The following is a 23414-nucleotide window of genomic DNA, read 5'->3' as shown; positions in this document are numbered from 1 at the left end:
TATTACAATATTATTGGCTATATTACCTATGCTGTAATTCACATCTCTGTGACTATTTTGTAACTACCAATTTGTACTTCTTAGTTCCTTCATTTTTTCACCCAGCCCCAAACCCTCCTCCCCTCTGTCGACCATCAGCCTCTTCTCTATATCTGAGTCTGTTTCAATTTTGTTTATTTTGTTCTTTAGATTCCACATGTAAGTTAACTAGTTTTCTTGCATCCACTCTGTTATCTCTCAAATCCATTCTCCTTATTATACTCCATAGATTGATTTTTTTTTCAAAATGCAAATTCAATCATGTCCCTTCTTTGGTTAAAATACTTCAGTGGCTCCCCATAGCTTTTAGAATAGAAGATTCAAAACATTAACAAGTTCCATACTGTCAGGTAGTCAATCCGTCCCTAAGTAGCAGTGCGGTGGCAGCTGCTATGTAGACTTGCCTCACCTCCATAGAATTGGCTATTTAAGGACACAAGAGACCCAAATAGATTTAGACAGTTTATTACTTAGACAGTAAAACAAGGTCAGCAAGGTATCAACTGCTTGCTGGGAGGGGCCAGGTGATGAGAATGGTAGGCTGCTTTGTTTTTGAAGTCAACCCTAGGTTGCAGCTAAGTGGTTTTATAGCCTGCAGCTGTACCTGAAAGGGGTGAGGTTAAAAGTCCTTATGCCTTACTGTAACCAGAAGGTAGATGAAAACTGCCTCTAGGCAGGTGCATGCAAGATAGCCTCCTTCAAGGAGGCAGATGAAAAATGACCTTTAACTTCTCCTCACAAGACTGCCTATCTTGACATGGCCCAAGTAGAATCAGAGGGCATTCTGTAAATAGTTGAGCCTTGCCTATATGGCCTATGTGCAATTGCCAGTGTGCCATGGTGGAGCTGTTTCCCTACAAACACAGGTTGACCTTTCTACTACAGTTTCATCTCTTACACTCTCTCTCTGTCTCTTACCTGCTGAGCTCAGCCACACTGACCTTCTTTCAGTTTCTCGGTGCTTTCCCTTGTCATAGAGCTTCTGCACCTGTTATTCTTTCTGCCTGGAATACTCTTTCTCCTCTCTTTTGCCTTGTCAACTCCCACTTTTACTCCTCAGCCCAACTGTCACTTCCTTAGGGACCTGACCAGGACAGATCCCCCTGTTAACAAATAGCATGTACCCCTCTCCTTTATGCCATTCAGATCCATTCTAATATTATAATCACTATATAATCTTTAATTAATGTAATAGTAGTGATAACATATACACTAATATATTTATCCCTTGGTTTGTAAAGTGTTCTCACATATTTGATTTTATCTTTTCTGTGAGGTAAACAGAACAGGTATTATTTTTAATCTATATTTTTAACAGATAAGAGCCCATATTAGAACTCATGTTCTCTTACTCTAGTTTAGGGTGCCCTTTACCTTTCCACCATGTTTTTTTTATGTAAATACATTAAATATAAGGCAGCATATAATAAGCAGAGAGGCACAAAGAAAATGCCATAGGCACTCAAAGGAAAAAGAAATCAGATAGGGTGATTAGAAGAGCTCCATGATATAGGTGCGGTTTGAATTGGCCTTGTGAGAGATGAGATCAAGAAGTAGGGCAAAACTTTGCAAGCCATAGCCTTCCTTGTAGAGTATAATGTCAAAACCTTTAAACCAAAGATTGCTGCGAGCACACCTGTGTTGAAGAGTACAGCAGTGGCAGAACTGTGAGTCATCTCGGGGAGTTGAGGAGCTTGTTTGAGTATTTCCACTTGTGTGATTCTTAGAAGGGTTTAGAGAACACAGGGGTCAGTTCTGCATTGGGTGCTCTCAGAAAGTGGAGTGTTGGATATTTTGGTATTTTTTATCTTGGAGATGAAAGGATTAAAGAAATAGTAGTCATTTGTGTCAGCCAGAAGAGGGGGATGTTTAGTTATTTTTGTGGTTCTTGAGGGTCCTTACTAGTATCTCCAGTTTTAGAAATAATTGCACTTGTAGTCTTATCTCTGTCTTCTATAGTCAGTGTGGCCTTATCTGAGTATTGTTTATATTCTTCCAAAGTTGTTTATGTTCAGTTGGGAACAATATTGTTCAGCTATTAGCTTCCAGTCGCCAGGGATGTTTTATTACTTAATCAGTACCCAATACATTGATCTGCTTAGCCCTCAAGGTATCTGGCCAGTTGCCTCATATAGTGGTGAGCAGGTTATTCATTTACTCTAGGGCACTATATGTACACAATATTATCATTGAAAAAAGGCTGATGGAGCAAAGACACTAAAAACGAAGAGTAAAAGGTTGTAAAGTTTTCAAAGCTCTTTACTATCTACATTTTTAGTTCACTTAAAATCTATGCTCTAGCAAAAGTAAACTGATTTTGTTTTTGCCATTTGTAGTTTGCTCCTTTGGATAACATGTCCTTCCCCTGGGACATCTCTCCTTGTTCCCCTTCTCAAGTCCAGATCCTTTCTGTCCTTCAAGGACCAGTTCAAATGTTTCTCCCTTCCTCCTTTTTACTAGTGAGAGCTAAGATCAAGAAAAAGCCTATTTAAAATACAATAAGTGAATAAATTACATATTCAAATATCTTAATTCTATTTGGGGGATCAGGTTGGAAGCAATCTCTCCTTTCTATGAATTTATATAGCAAATTTCTCGTACCCCTAAAGCACTTATTTCTAACATCTATTAAATATGTGTGGTGTCCTATCTTCTAGTAGCTATCAGTGATGCCATCAAAATGCCATGAGGTTTGCTTCTTTCCTAGTTCTTCAGGCTTACGTACAAAGCAACAAAAAAGTTTCACCCTTATTCTTACCTCATTCAGGACAAGAAGTGCTGAGTTACTCTATTTATTTCAGGGAAATTAACAAAAGCCTATAGATGGCTCAGTGCTGCTTGTGAAAAGCTGAGTTGCCACTAATAGTGGGACAGGGACTATTATCAGAACTATCTTTTTAAAAATTACATATTAAATGGGTTAATATTGGAGGAAATGTGAAAAATCATAGTCTTTTTGTATTGTTTGAAAGGAGAGACTGGTTATAATTTCATTATATTAAATTCATTATATTAGATGTAGTAAAAATGGGTTTATCTTATATTAATTTAGGAATGACTACCTGCAAAAAACCTGGGAACCGAGAATGTAATCATCACTGTAAAAATAAACAGACTTGTGGACATGACTGCTGTAAGTTCCATAACACAAGTTTATTTCAGGTTTTAAAAATTGAAAGATTTTTGATAAATAGTAATTACATCCTAATTATTTATGTGTGATATTTACATTATGCATTTTGTAACAAATAGTTTTCTTTCTCTTGTGGGCAACATGAAAAAGTAAATATTAGATTAGAAATTTCAAAGAAATTTGGCTTTCTATGAACAATACCTGAAGTTTAATCTAAAGAATCTATAATTTCTTTTCATAGGTAAAACTGGAGTTGCACAGAAGTCAGAAATGAAAGAGTCAGCAATTTCTTCATATTTATCTGATTTAAGAAACAGAAATGCTTTTTCATCTCTTCCTCCAGTTAAACGTCTCAAGGTTATTTTTCATGGCATTTATCCCTTATTCTGTAATTAAATGTATATGAATATTCCTTTACTGAGTATCAATTAAGTAGATAGCCACAGTGTACTTGAGAGTCTGACTAGAAATATGACCATTATTCATAACACTGTTTTTAAAGGAAAAGGTATTATAGTTCTTAATAATCAATCTGTAAGTACACTTTTAGGACATATTTACTGACTCTTCCCTCATTAGTTTTTTGGGTTTGTTTAGTTTTGTTTTGAGAAAGGAGGGATATGTAGCTTGGCTTGGTTCAATAATTAAGACTAGACACTCTTGCCCTTTCCTGGCTCAGTCTTTGCTGTACTGGGCTGGGAAGTGTGAGTTGATTTTGATTTATGCACCTAGATCAGTACTGAGCAAGAGTCTCCCTTCCAAATAATGAAGAAATGGGAGTTCCTACTGTTGGATAGGCTAGTCACTAGCAGACTTATTCTAAGCCTAAGTCATCATAGCCAGGGCAAAATAATGGGTCAGGCCACAAAATAACCACGTCAAGAAGATGGCAGAGTGGCTATTTCTTTTCTAGAGCTTGTATAAGAATGAAGATCCCAAATCCTGAGGCTAAATCAAGGGGAATATTGGGAAACAGGGAGAGGCATGCAGTTTGAAATGACTACCATCTGAGAGAATTTTTTAGCTGCTCAAGTTTTTCCTTCCTTTCTTTCATATTTATTCCATATTAGTTTTTTTCCTTTCCATAGTCATTGAGCACCAAAAATATGCCAAGCACTATAATAGGTGCTAAGGTACAGTGGTGAATAAGACAGTTTTAATCCTAGTTCTCATAGAGCTTACAGTTGAGTGAAGGAGATAGCTAAGTAAATAGACTTTTCCAGTATAGTATGATAGGTGATTCTGTGGCAGAAGTGTAGGATAACTTGCACTTAGATAGAAAGTGTATTCACTTCACACTTGGTAGGTCAGGAAAAGATTCCTAATAATCATGATTGAGACCTAAAGGATATATTGGCATAAGCCAAGTATGAAGAGGTGGGCACCAGGATGGTGGTAGAGAGGGACAGAAAAATATTCTAGACGTAGAGAATATGCAGTGTTTCAGAGTTGAGAAAGAGATAGAGATCTCTTCAGTTAGAAAATTGAAGTAATACAATATGTGTGGACTTAAATTATAAGTGGTTGAGGGAGTGGAGAGAGATGAAGCTAGAAAAGTAAGTAGAAGCTAGATCATAAACATCTTTTTGCTATTTTAAGGATTTGGACTTTATCCTGAAAGTACTGGGTAGTCACTGAAGGACTTTAATCAGTGGCATGATCAGAATTGCATTTGGTAAAGTTTATTATGTATGCAATGTAGAGAATGGATTAACGAATGATACAAAAGGAACGTAAGGATTCATTAGGTGGGTTTTACAATAATGCAAGCAAGATGATTGCCTAGTCTAGTGTAGTGGCAAGTAGCAATGCAGAGAAGTATAAAATATTTTCCATAGTTAGAATCAACTAGCTTGGTACTTAAATGGTTATGAGGGGTGACAGAGGAGTAGTTAAAGATAATGACCAACTTTCTGGCTCGAGCAACTGGGAAAAAATGTAGGGCCTCATTGGGGTAGGAACTCTGAAGGAAAAGCAAGCTTGGAGGTGTAGAGACACTATAAGTTCAATTTGGGAAATAGTGAATTTAGAGGCCTGCAGTATGTCTAGCTAAAGTTGTTTTACAGACTGCCAGACAAAACTGTTTGAAAATTAGGAGAGAGCTAAGTTAAAAATATATATTTGAGAATCATTCACATGTAGTTAATCACTAAAGCTACGGGAGTAGATGAAATCTTTGATTGAGAATGTGTAGAGTGAGAATAATGTCTAGCAAAGAACCTTGAAGAATATCTACATTTAAGAAGGGCCTAAGAAGGAAATGTGATTTGAGAACTAGCCTGAGTTTCATAATTCATTGGTTTTTGGTCTTTATGTACCAGCAGGAATTTTACTATTTGGCTCATTTGTTAAAAGGTATTGATGTGAAATTGGTAGCCAAACTTTTTTTTTCATTAATAGATGCAAATGAATAAATCTCAAAGTGTGGACCTTAAGGAGTTTGGTTTTACTCCAAAAGCTTCTCTTCCTAGTATATCAAGGTAAAATATTCATCATAAACTCTGTGTTCCTCCAAGTAGTCATTTACCCAGAGAAGGGTGGTCACTAGCTACTTTCAAATCATGGTAATAATTTGGTTACATAAGGTAATGACATCATAAGAGTTACATTATCTTTCAGACCCTAAACTTAGAACTCTACTGTTAAGAAATACTTTAACATTCATTGAATAATTTCTTCCCTGGGAAACTACCCATCCTATATGTCATTCTATCAGGCTCTCTCTGCCTTCTAAATTTAACAGGTGACAAGAGTATAGTTTAATAAGAGAATTCATGTTTGTGTACAAAGTCTAACCTTTTCCATTTAGAGGTCTACTGTATATCAATAATACCTCAGATTTATAAAATACTTTATAATTAAAAATTTTTACTTTTATATATTATGTCTTTTGCCCTTAACATAAGGTATTTTTATTCCATTGTATAGGTGAAATAACTGAAGCTCGTATTCCTAGTTAATAAGTCAGCATCCTTTACCTATGTTTTGATGCCTAGATGGCAATAATATATGTCATTTCCCATTCAGATAAGGGAATTTTATATGCAAGGATGATATTTAATATACTTAACTCATGCAGAACAGGTGCCAACACTACTTCAAGAGATCCTATCTTTTTTATCCAACAGAAAGTAGCATTAGCAACAGATTTTTAAGGCTATACATAGATAGCAGATAGTCTACATATTTGGGGCATATAAAGATGACTAAGTATCTGTTGATTCTATTAAAACCTGTTTTTTACCCTTTACTACCCAGGCTGCTACAGTTTATCATAGAAATGTTGAGTGAATGAACCATCCCTTTTTTTTCATTTATATGATAAGTATTTTTCAGAGTCAGATTAATTTCATTATTTTCTTTAGAATTTTTACAGTTTTATTTATCTTTATAAAGGTCAGAATATTTAAACACACCTGAATTATCTATACTGGAGCAGAGGGATCAGCATGAAATCTGTGCAAATGTTCAACAAGAACCATCTGATTATCAAGATAAAGGTAAATTACCATTGGTATTGACTTGAGAGAGAATATGATTTATCATTATTTTGGATTAACAAATAATGTTATTGAAAAATCAACATCTGAAATCATTATGATTATAAATTTGGCAACATTTTTCTCTTGGGTTATTGAACCAATTTTAAATTCTTTGGATCTGTTATTTCAGATGGTCTTACTATATATGTCTTAGAATATAAAAAAATCTTCCTTATATAGTGTTGACTATTTTTATTTAAAGATACTATGAGGAAAAGCTGAGGAAATAAGGGATCTTTGAGTACAGAAGGTGTTAAAATGCTGAACTATTACTTTTACATATCTTTAGAATTATTTAAAATAATGTTGTTTATAAAATTAGTCCAATTTTACAAAATGACCATGTGACCTTGGGAAAATTATTTCTTTGGGCCTTACCTTTAAAATTAAGAGATTAAATTAGATGACCTTTAATATCTCTAAAACCTATGACTCTTAGAATTTCTGTGATATATCTATATATATAAAAGCCTAAGCAGCCGACCAGTATCTATGACACACATCGACCACCAGGGAACAGACACTCAACGCAGGAGTTGCCGAGCTGCAGTGACTTGGCAGCTGTGGTTCTCAGGTAATACACCCAGAATCAGAGAGGAAGGAGCCTGATACTGGGGTGCACCACCCAAGAACCTCCCTCTCGCAACCTGGGACCCCTCAGAGGATGTCAGAGAGCCAGTTTCAGCCGATCCCCACAGGCCAGGCCAAGGGACCCCACAGGTGCACAAATTCGTGCACCCGGCCTCTAGTAAGAATATAATCTAATTTATAGGATATAGCTGGTGTGTAATCTAGGTTTGCCTTTTATCTGTGTCATTCAATTAAAGAGATAATGCATATACATTTTTCAATATTGTGATTGGTTCACCATTAGTCTGGATCCTGCCATTAAGAGCATCATATTGGGTCATATTTAATAACCAGTCTGTTAAAATGTGTGAGAAATAATCCTGGCCATAGAGTTGTTTTTTTTCAGTAGCTATATGTAGAAATGATAAGCGTGGGGTTTTCTGAAAATAAGTTCATGTGTGTGGACTTGGTATCTATTGCCACACTTTTCTTTAAGCTGTCATTATGCTTCTTCTAGCCCTAATTTAAGATCTTAAGTAAGAAAGGGCTGGAGTACCCACAACTTCTTATGACACCATGATAGCCATTAGGCCCAATATAAGATTAAGAAGAATCCCCTGATCTCACCTAGAGTATCAGAGCATTTTTCCAATTGTTCAAAGCCTGAATGTCATTACAACATGCTTAGAAGGTATAAGATTTTCAACTTTCTTATTTTTATCTCCCTTCAACCTATAGCCCTCTAACTTACTCCTTGTACTGCATAGCAGAGTTTATCCTTCCCTGTACTTACTTTTACTAGTATGTTGTTTTCCAGAGTTTTTCTGCTTTTATTTCTTTTCTACCCACTATTCCAAATCCAATTTATATATGATATAAAAGTCTCATCATGATATTTTAACCTCCAATGAAAACTGTGTTGCTTAATGCTACCCCCCTTTTTTGGATTTTAAAATTTATTTTAAAAAATAAGCTTTAAAAACAAGAGAGCAGAAAACATCAGTGGTTGCCTGGGAATAGGGAAAAAGGTATGTGGGAATATTTGGGGTGATGGAACTGCTTGCTTACACAACCAACAGATTGAACATTAAGGATGCTTTTACTGGGTGTAAATAACTCAATTTTTTTAAAAAGATTAAAAGGATAAGAGCCAAAAATTTACCCAATGTGAAAAAATACAGAGCTTATGGTTTTCTCTTGTGGATAATAAAAAGTTATCGTGGGTGTAAAGAAAGGAACAGTAAATGAGATATCTTCAATATACAAAAGTTTCTAAAATGTTTAAGAAGAATATGCTTATGCAGAGGTAGTAATTTCTTTTTAGATTTATGATTTGACTTGAAGTTTTTCTCTAGGGATAAAAATGCTATAAATGCTTATTTTTAAATTTCACAAAGGTGTCAGAGGTAATAAGGAAGGCATTAGAATAATAGAGGGTTCTAAAATTTGATCTACAGAGCATTTACTGCAAAAATACATACAACTTTTGAGGTCCCTCCCTCTGGAAGTGCAAACATTTCCATTTGGGTTTGGTGGTTGCGGCTCAGGAGCTCCCACCTGGGACAATGGTGTGCATTCCTTGTATCATCATTCCAGTTCTGCTCTGGATCTACAAAAAGTTCCTGGAGCCATACATATACCCTCTGATTTCCCCCTTTGTTAGTCGCATATGGCCTAGAAAAGCTGTGCAAGAATCCAATGACACAAGCAAAGGCAAAATAGACTATAAGGGTGCAGACATAAATGGATTACCAACGTCAGGATCAACAGAAATCTCTGATAAAAAGAAAGACTAAAGGCATTGACTCAGGAACCTCCTTGTTTTCAAAATGGACCTAATAATGTGAAGCACCTTCTTTGTAATTGTCTCTGACCTTTTTCTCTTAGAACTCGGGGTGGATGGTTTAGATGTTTGCCTGATACTGATCAGGAAACACATGGTATTTATATTTAGAATGTATTTGGTTATAGTTAATGATCTCATTCCCGAGATCCTTTTTCATTAACATAGCTTTAATAGTATGAATGAATAGGAGGTCTGTGCCAGTAGACATTGTTTCTAAAGCAGTACCTAAACATCCTTGGGTTTCTAGTTTCTGTTCAGGCTCTTTGAATTTGAGTGGAGTCTGTTTTCACTATGAAACAGTATAGTGAGACTGTGCAGTGAAATAAATGAAAGGGAGTGTTTGGAGGTGATAATGACTTGAAACATAAAGTTATAATTACTGCCCAGCACAATGGAGCCCCTTATCTGCGAGAGTAGAAATTACAGGTTATTGCTCTGAAGAAAATAGCAAAGACAAGAAATTGAGGAAATTTCAAGAAATTGGAAATGGAACTCCCATTTGACCCTGTGATCCCACTTCTAGGAATATATCCCAAGAAACCAGAAACACCAATTAGAAAGGATATATGCACCCCTATGTTCATAGCAGCACAATTCACCATAGCTAAGATCTGGAAACAGCCTAAGTGCCCATCAGTAGATGAATGGATTAGAAAACTGTGGTACATCTACACGATGGAATACTATGCTGCTGTAAAAAAGAAGGAACTCTTACCATTTGCAACAGCATGGATGGAACTGGAGAGCATTATGCTAAGTGAAACAAGCCAGTCAATGAAGGAAAAATACCACATGATCTCACTCATTCATGGATAATAAAGACCATTACAAACTTTTGAACAATAATAGATACAGAGGCAGAGCTGCTTCAAACTGATTGTCAAACTGCAGTGGGAAGGCCAGGGAGGGTTGGGGGACAGGAGGGAGGGGAGTAAGAGATCAACCGAAGGACTTGTATGCATCTATATAAGCATAACTAATGGACATAAGACACTGGGGGGTAAGGGAGGGCAGGGGTTTGTCAAGGGAGGGGGGGAAAAAAGGGCACTTATGTAATACCCTTTGTAATACTTTTAGCAAAAATAAATTTAAAAAAAATAAAATAAAATAAATAATAAAAAAAAATAAAAATAAATAAATTGAGGAAATTTCTTTGGGAAAAATGGAATAGTTTTTACATAAATGTCTAACGTATATTATAAAATTCTAATCTTTGTTGCATTCCTTATATTCCTACAGAATGTATTAAATATTCAATTTAGCTTGTGGTTGGGGTTTGGCTTTTCTTTTTTTTTCTTTTTTTTAAGTTTAAATATTTCTTAAAAGGGACATTTTTCACTATATCAGAAAGCAGAATTATAATAGCGTGCTGGCATCTGGACAGTTCTGAGACAACAATATATTATTTTTTAAAGTAGATTGTATCAGTTATTATTGTTGCATAACAAGACACTCCAAAACTTAGTGGTTTTCAACAACAGTGACATGACTGGACAGTTCTTTGCTGGTCTGGGCCTCTATATGGTCTTTCGCTCCTGGGCTGCTTCACTTTAGGGACTTATAAATGTTCAGAGGTGATGAACCATATCTTTATATCATATTTACTTATTCTTTCTGAGGCAGGGAATGGTTGGAAGAGACTTCTGCCTTTGGATCCCCAATGAAGTCCTGGGTCCTAACCAAGGCTCTGTTAAACTCTGTGTGAGCAAGTCAGTGACTCACCCTGGTCTTCATTTGATAGAAATCAGTAGGTTTCAAGTGTTCTGCCCCATCCCACCTGAGGGATAAGATAAATTCCCTTTAGCAACTAAATTTAGTTGATTAGTTTGTTGTTTAAAGTATAAAAACTATATTACAAAAATAGCAGATGTTCACAGTAAAACAGTGCAATGGAAAGTTAAAAAAATACAACTTTTAATAAAAAAAACTTTTAAGTTCAAAATGCAGTATTTAGACAAATACTCAAATTTTCTTGAAATACAAAAATGTAAATGTAACATACTACATACAATGTAACAAAATGTAACATAAACTACATTGAGCTAAAACTGAATGTAGTTGCTTTTACATAACTGGTATTTAGAAGCTCTTTGAATTCTATCCCTAAATGAAAGTTAAGCAGAATTGTCTCTGGCTGTACAGACAGCTCTCTCTTCATGCCCTCCAACTACATTGTGGGTCTGACAACTTTCCTTCTGGACATTTATGGTGTAGGTGCATCAGGCCCTGCATCCCAGGAAGGAGCACAGTGTCTTTGAAGCCTCTGAAAGGTCAGGAGACTGAAGGCTGGGCTAATCCAGGATCCTCCTCACTAGGTGGACTTGAAAAGAATTTTGTTTGGGGTGTAGGATTCTGCTTCATCATCACTTTCATCAACATTGTTATTCCCCTCCTCCTCTTCTCTCTTCTACTTAAGTATTTTTAGATATATACTGGCTGGTATCTTCTTTGATAATATGTCTGCAAGGAACTGGAAAGTTTCTGATTCTTCTGCAGTATTTAATAAATCATTGTAAGTGCTTTCTTTTCTTTTCCACTGCCATGTCTGTAGGAATAGGTGGCTAGATACTGAACAAACAGTTCCATAGCGTTAACCATGAGCATGAGTGCTTCCTATTTGATTCTGGACACCTCAGGCAAGCTCTTCATGATGACCCAGATGCAGGACAGGGGCAGCGACAGGAGGCACTTCTCCTGTCACTTGTCTCTGCCCATGACCACATCCGCCATCTTTCTGCCCCTCTCCTGCAGTGACTACCCCTCTTTTGAAAGAAGGATCTATATAGTATACTAGAGGCTCAGTGCATGAAATTCGTGCATGGGGAGGGGGAGGTGTCCCTCACCCCATCCTGCACCCTCTCCAATCTGGGACATCCTTCTCACAATCCAGGACTGCTGGCTCCCAGCCACTCACCTGCCTGCCTGCCTGATTGCCCCTAACTGCTTCTGCCTGCCTGCCTGATTGCCCCTAACTGCTTCTGCCTGCCAGCCTGATCACCCCTAACCACTCCCCTGCTAGCATGATCGATGCCTAACTGCTCCCCTGCCGGCCCGATTGTCCCTAACTGCCCTTTCCAGCAGGCCTGGTTCCCCCAACTGCCCTGTCCTGCCCTGCCGGCCATCTTGTGTGTTGGAGTGATGGTCAATTTGCATATCACTCTTTTATTAGCTAGGATTCTAGCTCTGCCATTTAGTAGTTGTGTAACCTTTCATACTATACTTATCCTTTTTTCTTGATACCCTCATCTGGTTATATTTTAACATTAAATGAGATAATGTATGTAAAACTCTTACCATAGTATTTGGTACTATTATTACTAATAATAGTGTAAATTATACTTTTCACACATTAGCCTGTGATGATAAAACATACTGTAAATGTATTCTAATATTGCTCTTAGAAATGTTTTTAGAAAAACATAGCAAGTTTTATTATCTGTATTCCAATTTCCAAAAGGGAAGAAGAAAAATGCCAGAAATTTTATGAGAAAGCATGTTGAATCATAACATTTTAATTTCTCATTTTACCGTGAAAGAAGCCAAGAACTTTGAGAGTTTAAATGACTTGTCCAAAATCACATCTAATTAATGGCAGAACCAGAAATAGAATCCATATCTTTTGATTCCCAGTCCAGTGCCATTTCTATAAATTGAAATTGACTTTTAGTTATCAGTGAGGATTAAAAATTGAGCCAATAATATATGAACTCTTTCAACCTTCCACCCCACAACTCTATATTTCTTTGTCTCTGCACCCATCATTAACTTTCTATTTGTCTTAAAAAAGAATGATCTTTTCTTCTATTCAAGGTTGATCTTTCCACTGGCAATCTTAATCTTTCCAATCCTGTCTTACTTGGGACTTAAAGACCATTTATCCCTCTCCTTTTACCCACATTTTTACAAGCTCTCTTCCCTATTGTCTCTTTCTCTTTAGCATATAAATATGCTCAAATCTCTTTTCTCTTCAGCTCCATGTCCCCAACTAACTAGTTATGGCCTTTTTGACTTCTAGAAATTCTATTCAAAAAAAGGAAACCAATTATCTCATGTAAGCTAAGTCCAGACAGGTTATCTGGCTTTAATCTTGCTAGATCCAGGCATTCAAATGATCCCATCATGCCTCTGGTTTTCACTCATTTATTTATATATCCTGGTTATTAATTGGCTTTATTTTTTAAATGAGGTTTCTCACATGGTAATATGCCCCCAACTCACATTTTCCCAGTTTAACAGCTTCAGTAGAAAAATGCAGTGTTCCCTATTAGCTTTGGCAGACCAGAATTCATCCCAACTGGCCTCATTTGATTGTTGTGTTCATTATGTAAGCCAGGAGTAGGGAACCTTTTTTATTTTTTGCCAAGGGCCATTGAGATATTTTTAACATCATTCGAGGGCCATACAAAATTATCAACTTACAAATTAGCCTACTATATTTGGTCAAATGTTTAATTAACTCACCCCTAATCCCTTGGCAGGGCCAGACCAAATTTCTCAGGCCTTATATGGTCCTCAGGCTGGATGTTCCCCACCCCTGCTTTAAGCATTCCCTGTACCCTGAAGACTGGGTCATGTGTTCCACCCACTGTGGCGCTGGGGAAGCCAGAGTGCAATGAATGACATCCTCACCAGCATCACATGGAATGTTGGAGGCAGTTTCCTCAAAGAACAAGAAAGATACTCCTACTAAAAGAAAGAAAAGCATGCCAGGCAGATTAAAAACAGAATCAATAGTCTTTATACTCTCTATCTCTTTCTTTCCCATTGAAATAAAAATTATTGAAAGAGCAATTTATACTCACTGTGCTCACTTCTTTACCTCCTTATCACTCTTCATTCACTAAAATTTGAGTTCTCCATCACTCCTTTGAAACTGCTTTTTCTCAGACCATTTAGTGACCTCCTACATGCTGAATTCAATGAACTCCTTTCAACTTTCATTTTCTTTGAGCTTTGTAGTATTTGACACTCTGTCTTGTCCTTCCTTTTGGAAATCTCTCCTTTGGTTTCAATTAAACCGCTCAAAATTGGGTCTCCTGCTACTTCTTCAACTGCTTGGGCTTTTCTTTCTGTTGATGTTGCAAAAGGATCCTTTTTGTTTGTTTGTTTCTTCTCACTTTATAAACCTTTCTTAGGCAATGTCACCTAAGCCCATGTCTTCAATTACTACCTATATTTGGATGATTTCTAAATCTACACTCCAATCTAGATCTTTCTGTCTAGCCCCTGACCCATTTATGTATCACCTTTCTAGACATATCCACCTTAAAGTTAACATGTCAGTATCTGAACTCTTTCTTTCTGTTTTCTCTATACCTCACTCTGCTCCTTTTCATTTTTCTTTAGCTGAGTGAAAGAACTCTCTTATTTTCCAAGCTGCTAAAAGGCAGAAAAGAGTCAGCCTAAATATCTTACCTCACATGTAATTAATCACCAAGTCCTATGTATTTTACCACCTAAACATCTCTATATATATTTTTTCCTCTCTGTTTCTTCTGCTGATACTCTAGTGTAAATACTCATTGTCTTTCACTTATTGCAGTGGCTTTCTAAACTTTTTTTTCTTTGCTTCCAATCTCATCCTCTAATTCATACTGTTCCAAGTGATCTAATAGGCATACCTGATCATGTAAGCTTCTTGCTAAAATATTTTTAATATTCATTACCTATAAGAAAAATAAAGTAAATTTCTTAACATGTCAAACAAGCTTCAACTGAATTTCACACTTAACTGCCTATGCAATCTCAGTGGGCCCTGCCTTCTTCCTTCTACTTTGTGTTCCGTAAAATCTGAAAACATACAGTTTTCCAAATTCTCTTGTCTCTCATACTGTTATGCTTTTCACATACTGTTCTCTCTTCATGGAATATCTTGACTTTCCTTCTTGCCCTGCTCCATAGTCACAAAATTCTATCAAGTTCAAATTCCAATGTTACCGTCTTACCATGTTACTATCTGAAAGGTGGTTACTCTGACTGCCGTTGTAAGTTTAGGTCCTATTCCCTATGCACTTTGTACCTAGTTCTATTTTTAGGACATATTATATTATGAATGTGTACCAATGTACAAAATAATGTGAGCTGTAGTTGTAGGTGAAGTTTAAGGACAAAGTAGAATAATGTGAACTGTAGTTGTAGGTGCAGTTGAAGGACAAAATAGGATTTGGAAAGGTGAAGAAGAAGATAGAGGATCTTTAAAATGAAGGAAACTTAGCAGTGATTGGAGCAAGCTTATACTGGCTTATGAGAGATTATTATTAAAATTTTGAGAATCTTTCAACTATTATTAGAAGTTTAATTATATATAAACTTTCAATTAAATAAAATATTACACACAAAGGCTATAAATACTCAAAACTAATCAGATCCTATTTATTCTACTATGTTTTATTATCTGTGTTCTTGAGATTCTTTACAACTATATCTGTATCTATATAGTGAAAATACTATACAATAGGGTGCTATTAGCCTTTCTTTTCAACTTTGCATTCAGTGATGTTATGTTGATACCTTAAAATCAACCATAGTGGAAGTATTTATACCATGGAAATCAGCAAACACACAAATCAAGACTTGGTTTATTGTTTTGTTTGTTGTTTAGACTTAAAAAAGTGATGTAGAAAATGTTAATAGTACAAATTAAATTTAGAAGTGTATTGTGTGTGTAGCCATTACATTGTGAATAGCACAAAAAAACTGAGGGAGTATTCATCTAGTATTTGAAAAATATAATCCAATTCAGCAAAGAAGTTGCTTGAATCAGTGGATGAATGGGTAAAGTCCCAACATATGTCTTTGTTATTTAACTTTTATCCTTATTTGTTAACGTCAACAAAAATATCAAACAACATTCATGTGAGAATTACATTCACTTGTCAATTGCAACCATAGATGTAAAAGTTTGGCAAAATTCAATGAAAACATTCAGTGAGGATCAATTAGATCTATGGAACTTATAATAAAGCATGCTGTATATTTTATTATTTGCAAATTGTGTGCTGCATATCCTTTGCTTATCATAAATATATATAATACATAAAACAAACAATATGTATGTATATTCATACTTTTTGGAGAAGCAGTCATTAAACAATTATTAGCACACTGGCATGGAAAACTGCATACGAGAAGTTGTTTAGTCCCCATAACAATCTTGTAGATATTATTATCATTCCACAGAGGAGAAAACTAGGCTCAGTGGGTTTAAGTTTCTTGTCTAAGATCACACAATGAGGAAGGTGGAATTTTCACCCAGGTAGTCTGGCTCTAAGCCCAGCCTTCAAACAATGTATAACACTAAAGATTTTTTAGCAGGAGAAAAATTAAGATATATTTTGGATAAATATATTTCATAAAAACACTCAAAATTAACTTGTAGGGAGAAGAGCTGAAGGGAGGAAGACCATTTTCCAATAATAACTCTAGCTTGGAGTGGGGTTATTCTCATATAGGAATTAAGATGGAAATTTTATTCAATCTACAAGAATCCATTAAAAATTAAAGTCAGCAACTATCAGTGTGTGTAATTGAGTGAGTAGAATTGGTTAAACAAAGTATTCAATAATGCTTGACCCAATGCTTTTGAAAACTACTATTCAAGACCTCTGTTTTATACTTAAAATATATGTTTGATAGATCAGTAGATGATATGCTTATAGTTTAAAAAGTACCTAAACTCTTTTATCTATACGCATGGCAGATTTTTCTAGCTGGATCTATTCTACAACTTTAAATGAGAAAGCCCCTCAAGCAGTGCTATTTAACAGAAATCTTAATGCATCTGGAAACCAGAATTTGATAGATGTGGATAAAAACAACTCTCCATTTTCAGAAGTTTTGAATGTGAACTTTGAATTGGAAAATGAAGTTTGGGATGATTTTGATGATGAGAACTTAATGGAAGTTACTAGCTTTTCAGCTGATAAGAACACAAAAACATCAGGTAAATTGTATGTTAGCCTGAAGTAATTTCTTGAGATATTCTTTGAATTTTTTTCAGTTCAGCCTCTGGGACTAATTTTTCTTGTCTTCTTTTATTTGTTTGCTTAATTAGCTTTGGTTTGTTAAGATTATAATTTTTAGCAGAACTGAAAATTCGACCCTTCCATAGATAGCATTTCCTCCTCCTGAGGACAAGGGTCAGGGTCATCCCATGAGGATAGTATACAAATAAGCTTTTTCTATTCTGTTGTTCTCCTATCTAGTTAAAGACCCTATTCAAATTCAGATTGCTTATTCAATTTTTTCTCATAAAACAAACTATCCAGCTCTTCATTCTAAGATCACACATGGTCTGCTAATATTTGGGACAAAAATATTTCCTTTCTAAAAGTATTCATCTGCTAGCCAAGAAAATAAAAGATAACTTTTATTTATAGGAGAACTATTAACTTTATCAGGTATAAATAAATAGGAAAGGATTTGTTTCTTTGCATTAAATACTGTATTTAAGTCATATTCAATCCAAAAATAATGTGATTTAGTTCCTTGAGTTACTGGCAGACTTACTCCTGTTCACTAAAACAGTGAAGTGGAAATCTTGGTAAGTGTATGACATGACAGTGAGATGACGACAGTCTCTCCCATGATGGCTGCAAGAAGGGAAATCATTTCCTCAGAATTATAGTTGACTCTTAATGTATCCACCCCTGTCCTATTTTTAAAAAGGCTTTCTTAAGGAAGCAAATAGAAGTTGAAATAATGTTTCAGGGTTCTAAGAATTACCTAAAGAGCTAATACTCCTTTCAGAAGGAATAGGATTTGACCACTTTCACAACGTAGACCAGAAAAATCTCCAGCATGGGATCAGTAGGCACAATTTCCTATATTACAAGACAACTACTGGTCCCTACCTCAAAATTAAAAGCACTGTCTACTGCAAGTTAAGAAGCAATTCATACTGATCATTCGAAACAGCCTAATCCTATGAGGCATAGCTTTGACACTGGGAAAATCAATTACAATATATGTTTCCCTGTGTATAGAAACATTTTCATTAACTTAATTATGTGTAGACCATTGAAAATATTGAATGAACTTTAATCATTTACATGAATTAAAAATCTATAATAATGAAAGCATAATATGCTAATTAGGCCAGACAGCCGAATGACCTTCCGAACGTCCTTCTGGACGAAGCCAGGGCTGCGAGGGCCGAGAGGCAAGCCACAATGGCTGTGAGGGCCAAGCCCCTTGTATGAATTTTGTGCATCGGGCCTCTAGTAAGTAAATAATAGTGACTTAGAGACCTTTTAATATAGTAACTAATAAGCTACCCTACATATTTCGTGGTTTTACTCTCTTATTTTTGTTCCCTTATTTCGCTATGCAAATGAAATTTTATTATTGAGAAGAATTATGCATTCCTTCCTTAGCCAGGTTATATCTGTTGCATAAAGTGAGCCCTTTTAGATCTTGTGAAAAGCTCCATTCAGCTGTTTCCTGGCATTTTATTTCAAAATGTTATCTCTTTATATAGGATTTGGAAACACTTTGAGTTCAACTACCAGGGAACATGAACTATGCCTCCAAGAGTCAGAGAGCAAATTCCAAAGAGAAATGTCAAACAGGCAAGTTTTAGAACTTGGGTTTGGAATACAAGTTTGTACAACTTTTTACAATTTTATATTCTCCTGAAATGTAATTGGAGATGGGCATCAAGTCTTAAGATGTCAGAGAAGCTGTAAAGTATTAGCCAAACTAAATCCTCTTAATCTTAGAACTGTGTTTTTCAAAGTGCTGTTGTCAGACCACTTGCATCAGAATCACCTAGGGCAGCGATTCTCAACCTGTGGGTCTCGACCCCTTTGGTGGTCGAACAACCCTTTCACAGGGGTCGCCTAAGACCATCCTGCATATCAGATATTTACATTATGATTCATAACAGTAGCAACATTACAGTTATGAAGTAGCAACAAAAATAATTTTATGGTTGGGTCACATGAGGAACTGTTTTTAAAGGGCCAGAAGGTTGAGAACCACTGACCTAGGGGGTGATGTTTAAAATGCACACTCCTGGGCCCCACACTAAACTTACTGAATCGTGATCTCTGGGGCTAGAGCCCAGGAATCTTCATTTTTCACAAGACTTGAAAGCTGAATAGGAGTTCAATAAGGCATTGCAAGTAGAAGAAGCATGTACAAGGGATAAGGTTTTAAAAGGCATCTTATGCTCAAGGATCAATAAAGTGTGGTCTGACCACAGCATTAAGGCTGAGATTGCTGAGGTCTGATTGTGAAGAACCTTAAATGCCATATTAGGCACCATATTAGGAGTCTGTAGGCATCTGGTAGGTTACAGACTCAACCTGACTTCAGGACTTGGTGAGTCAAAGCCAACTGTAGAGTATCCCATCTAAAGAGAAAAACCACTGCTCAGCTCCAACGAGTTGTTGCTATGCAGGAAATGAGTGTCTAGTATTGTCAAATATTCTAGTTTAAAAAAATAAAATGCTAGGCATCTAAAATGTTATGTGATATCTCCTGACTTGTAATTTTGACAACTAATTTTTAAAAATGTGATAATCTCTAGTGCCCTGCTCCAAAAGTAATAATTATAATGTCTGTAGTTTGGATGTAGCCTAGAGGCCTCTAGTTTTTTACCTCCATAGTAGGCAGTAAGGTATCACCTAAGATCTCCTTCCTTCAGCAGTGTATATCTCCATATTGCAGATATAGCCGGTGTCACTCTCGCACACCATCCGAACAAGTAAACCGTATTTTGTTATTTTCGATGGGTTGTATGTGCGAAATTTTAAAAGTCCTCTCCATGGAATCATTCCCTCGTCCAAAGACAACTGTTGCTTTGGTTTGTATATTGTTTGAAATTTATGCAGGAAATAATCCAGCACAGGTTGGATCTTGAAAAGTCTCCCCGAGCGACTGTCCATTTTGGCGTTATCATTGAAATGCCAGAATGTCCATATTTGCTCAAATCTATGGCGACTCATTGTCTGTGGAAATATAGGGGTACATATCAAAGGATCTGTTGACCAATAGTCTTTCAAGCTATCTTTTCTTGTTTGACCCATCAGAATAATTAGGCCAAGGAATTTCTTGATGTCCTTCTGTGTAACCGGAGACAACTTTAGTGTTCTAAATGGTGTTTTGCGTTTCATTGCGGTTTGATCATGATAGTTGGACAGCTCTTTGCACAACATCTCCAACAATTCATCACCAAAAAAGAGATTGGTCACAGAGGGTACAGAGTCACACTGAGACGGAAATGTAGTGACCCCAGCATGACCTTCAAACATTTGTAAGTGTGGTGGTGTGTCAATTTCAGACCAACAGTTATCAGTAGCTTCGTCAGTGTCGGAATCACTTGAAAGCACCGCCACCTTGCGCTTCCTTACAGGTCTAATAATTTCACTGTCAGTAGAATCAGTAGAATCGTCTCCGGAATCGTCAAAACAGTCATCCGCATCTTCGATCTCACTAGGAATATCTGAGAAATTATCATTAAATACTTCCGGAAGTGTATCAGTTTAGTTGGTTTCCTTCCTTTTTCTGAGAGGGCATTTCTAAAAGCGCCAGGAACTTGAAGATGAAGACTATTCGAATGACCAAGATACAATGTAACTGCAATGCTTTATGGGTTCGTGCAATTATATAGTTTTTCGTAGATTGACCTGCACGGTTTCCACCAATGAGATCGCTTCATTCGATGTGGACTGTGCCGCGCCAGCATGGCCAAGGGTGTCTCTGAGTAGAAGGGGGTGGGGGGGGGGGGGGATGAAAGGATTAAGGAAAGACAGACAAGAGAATAATAGCTGGGTCTTGGTGAGACGCTGCTCCCTGAAGAGGAGACAACGCCAGCGCCCACAAGCCGTGTCTTTATTTTATAGCAGATGCCACAAGGAAAAGTAGGGGCGTGATCACGTTGTCTACAGCATTCTCGTGAGTCTCAACCCTACTCAACTACATGCACCTAAACTCTATCACAAGGCACGTGGGGCTATGTGTTCGGACCATAGATTCAAGCTTACAACCACAGCTGTTGACTATGATTGTGCTGGGAGGGCCCTGCCCTCCAGCTGGGACTTGCACGTGGCACTGAGAGGACCCTGTCCTTTCATTAGTCTGAGGCTTGAACCTGGCCAAAACACTGTAACCGCGCCCCACAGTGGACAAGATAGTGTGTTGACATCTAAGGTCCATAACAGATGGCGCATGAAAAATGAGAACATTCGTGAGCGGTCCTTAACAGATGGCACGTGAAACACGAGAAAACTCGTGAGCGGTACTTAAGGTGCTACGCACAGGATAAACAGTTTGATCACCAAAAAAAATCATCCTAGAGATTTGTAGAATGATATGTATTTACTTATTGTCTCTTCCTCTACTAAACTGTAACTCCCTGAGGATTTCCTTACCACTTTATTCTCAGATCCTAGTACAATATCTGAGATATGGAAGCAAATAACAGGTGTTTTTTATTAAATGAATTGAATACAGAAGAGTAAAGGTGAATTCTACTATAAAGTTATACATAGGAAGATAACTAGAAATGTCTGTTCACACAGAGACCAGAATAAGGAAGGAGGTTATAAGGGAGACCTAGAAAAGATTTACAGACTGCTAGATGAAAGACAATTAAGCATGAGACCCAATTTTTTAAACAGTTGAGTGATTATTTCTGTCGCTCTTTAAAATAGTATTCTTATCTAATTTGGCATATATAAGTTGTTGTTTTGTCCAAAGGGAAGGAGATACGCCAAGTCTCCATGAGTGTAAGAAACAGGGCATCAATCTTTATGGTGACAAATATGGTAAACTTTAATCATATTCTCCAAAGAATTACCGATCTCTAAGTTGGAATGGTTTGTTTATCTTATTTGACATATTTTACAAATAATTAACTTTTATTTTTAGTTTTGTTTCATCACAAGAGGAACCAGATATTTATTTATTAAATTCTGCTACCTCAAAGTTTGGTGCATCCTCCGTGACAACATTTCCTCAAGATGAAAATACAAATATTGTAAGAAGCACTTTTTGTTTTTGTTTTATTTATTTCATTTTTATTTGGGGCAAATACTTTTTTACAGTGTTACATTGTTTTTCTTTTAAATTCTATTTGAATAGTCAAACTTTCAATGATGGCTGTTTTATTTAAAACTCAAAATATAGGTCCATTTACAAAAAGGAAAACAACAAAGTCTGTCACCAGTGATTGAAAGGCTATACTTTCCTCACTCTGAAAAAAGATCAAATTCTTCAAGTTTTGTCAAGAAAGTGGATTTCTTTGTTAGAAACAGTGAATGTAAAAACAAAATTGATTTAAGGTAAGAGCCCTTTAAAGACATATCAAGAAATACCAATAACAATTTTTTACAGAGAAATTCAGCATTCTTTTTCCTTGATTATTTTATTTACTTAAAGACATTGAAATTTTAGATCCCTCGTAAGCTAACCTCCTCATGGGGATGTAAAGTACAGCATAGGAAATATAGTCAATAATATTGTAGTAACATAAATAAATAAATAAATAAATAAATAAGAAATCCAAATGAGATCAGCTAATATTTCAAAAGTTCAAGTTATATTTTAGCCAACCAGTTCTTTCATAATTCTACATGTTCAATGGGGAAAAAAGCTACATTAAGTCTAATAAGTGAACCACTGCTGCTCATTTTTATGAGTAACTCTGTAGCAATTTCCCCCACCTCTTGAATAGTCAAATTCATAGATGTATTGATTAAATACATTATTTTCTAATATGTTTAAAGATACATCTAAAGAACTTATCTGACAGTTTATGAAGTTTAATTTTCCACCACAAGACTTCCCACACGGTTATGCATATTGAAGTTCATTTGACATATTAAGCTTTCAGCAATCTTCAAGTTTATCCATTTTGTATTTATTACATTATTTATTGTGTATTTTAAAATAAATTCTGTTACAATAATAGTTATATTTACATTTGCTTTTTTCCCCCCCAGTAGGTACCATCCTGATGATAAAGCTGACGAAATGAAGTCTTTACTGGGAATATTTGATGGTCTTTTCTAAAAACAAAAATAAGACAGTGCTCTTTATATTAATAAGACAAATTACAAAGATACCTAATTAGAAAGCATGCTTTTTTATCTTTAAAAGTAGATAATAATTGTTCAGATTTATTTCTCTTGGATTTGATCAGTTTTGTTGAAATTTTCACAACAAAATATTTGGACTTATTTATTTTCCTATTATATTGTAACTTTAGGAAAAGTACTTTTACAGTGGCTTTGTTTCAGTAAACTGATAATTAAATTTTACTTAGAAATAATTATGTTAT

General features: G+C 35.9%; 2 protein-coding genes and 1 pseudogene across 2 annotated transcripts in view; 2 read left to right on the top strand and 1 right to left on the bottom strand.

The window, feature by feature from the left end:
• The window catches only part of HFM1 (helicase for meiosis 1), a 96740-nt gene extending 73535 nt beyond the window's left edge, over positions 1-23205 (top strand). The window contains exons 30-38 of the mRNA XM_070403411.1: positions 3092-3172; positions 3414-3529; positions 5573-5652; positions 6569-6672; positions 16962-17072; positions 18609-18699; positions 22004-22112; positions 22262-22416; positions 23077-23205. Coding sequence (XP_070259512.1) covers positions 3092-3172; positions 3414-3529; positions 5573-5652; positions 6569-6672; positions 16962-17072; positions 18609-18699; positions 22004-22112; positions 22262-22416; positions 23077-23146 — 917 coding nt within the window. The 3' untranslated portion in view covers positions 23147-23205. The remainder of the gene's footprint in view (positions 1-3091; positions 3173-3413; positions 3530-5572; positions 5653-6568; positions 6673-16961; positions 17073-18608; positions 18700-22003; positions 22113-22261; positions 22417-23076) is intronic.
• On the top strand, positions 8826-9179 carry LOC139001894 (UPF0729 protein C18orf32 homolog). The gene has a single exon (XM_070403409.1). The coding sequence runs from the start codon at positions 8850-8852 to the stop codon at positions 9078-9080; it is 231 nt and encodes a 76-aa protein (XP_070259510.1). The 5' UTR covers positions 8826-8849; the 3' UTR covers positions 9081-9179.
• LOC139004392 (chromatin accessibility complex protein 1 pseudogene) lies at positions 11442-11860 on the bottom strand (annotated as a pseudogene).
• Positions 23206-23414: the final 209 nt, after the last annotated feature.

This window comes from Myotis yumanensis, unplaced genomic scaffold (assembly GCF_028538775.1).
Source record: "Myotis yumanensis isolate MYYU_CA2020_CCGP unplaced genomic scaffold, mMyoYum1.0.hap1 SCAF_2, whole genome shotgun sequence".
Taxonomy (NCBI): domain Eukaryota; kingdom Metazoa; phylum Chordata; class Mammalia; order Chiroptera; family Vespertilionidae; genus Myotis; species Myotis yumanensis.
This window is presented reverse-complemented; position numbering and strand designations above follow the sequence as displayed.

Excerpts from the sequence above, each read along its gene's own strand:
- LOC139001894 (XM_070403409.1), top strand. The coding sequence starts at position 8,850 with ATGGTGTGCATTCCTTGTATCATCATTCCAGTTCTGCTCTGGATCTAC.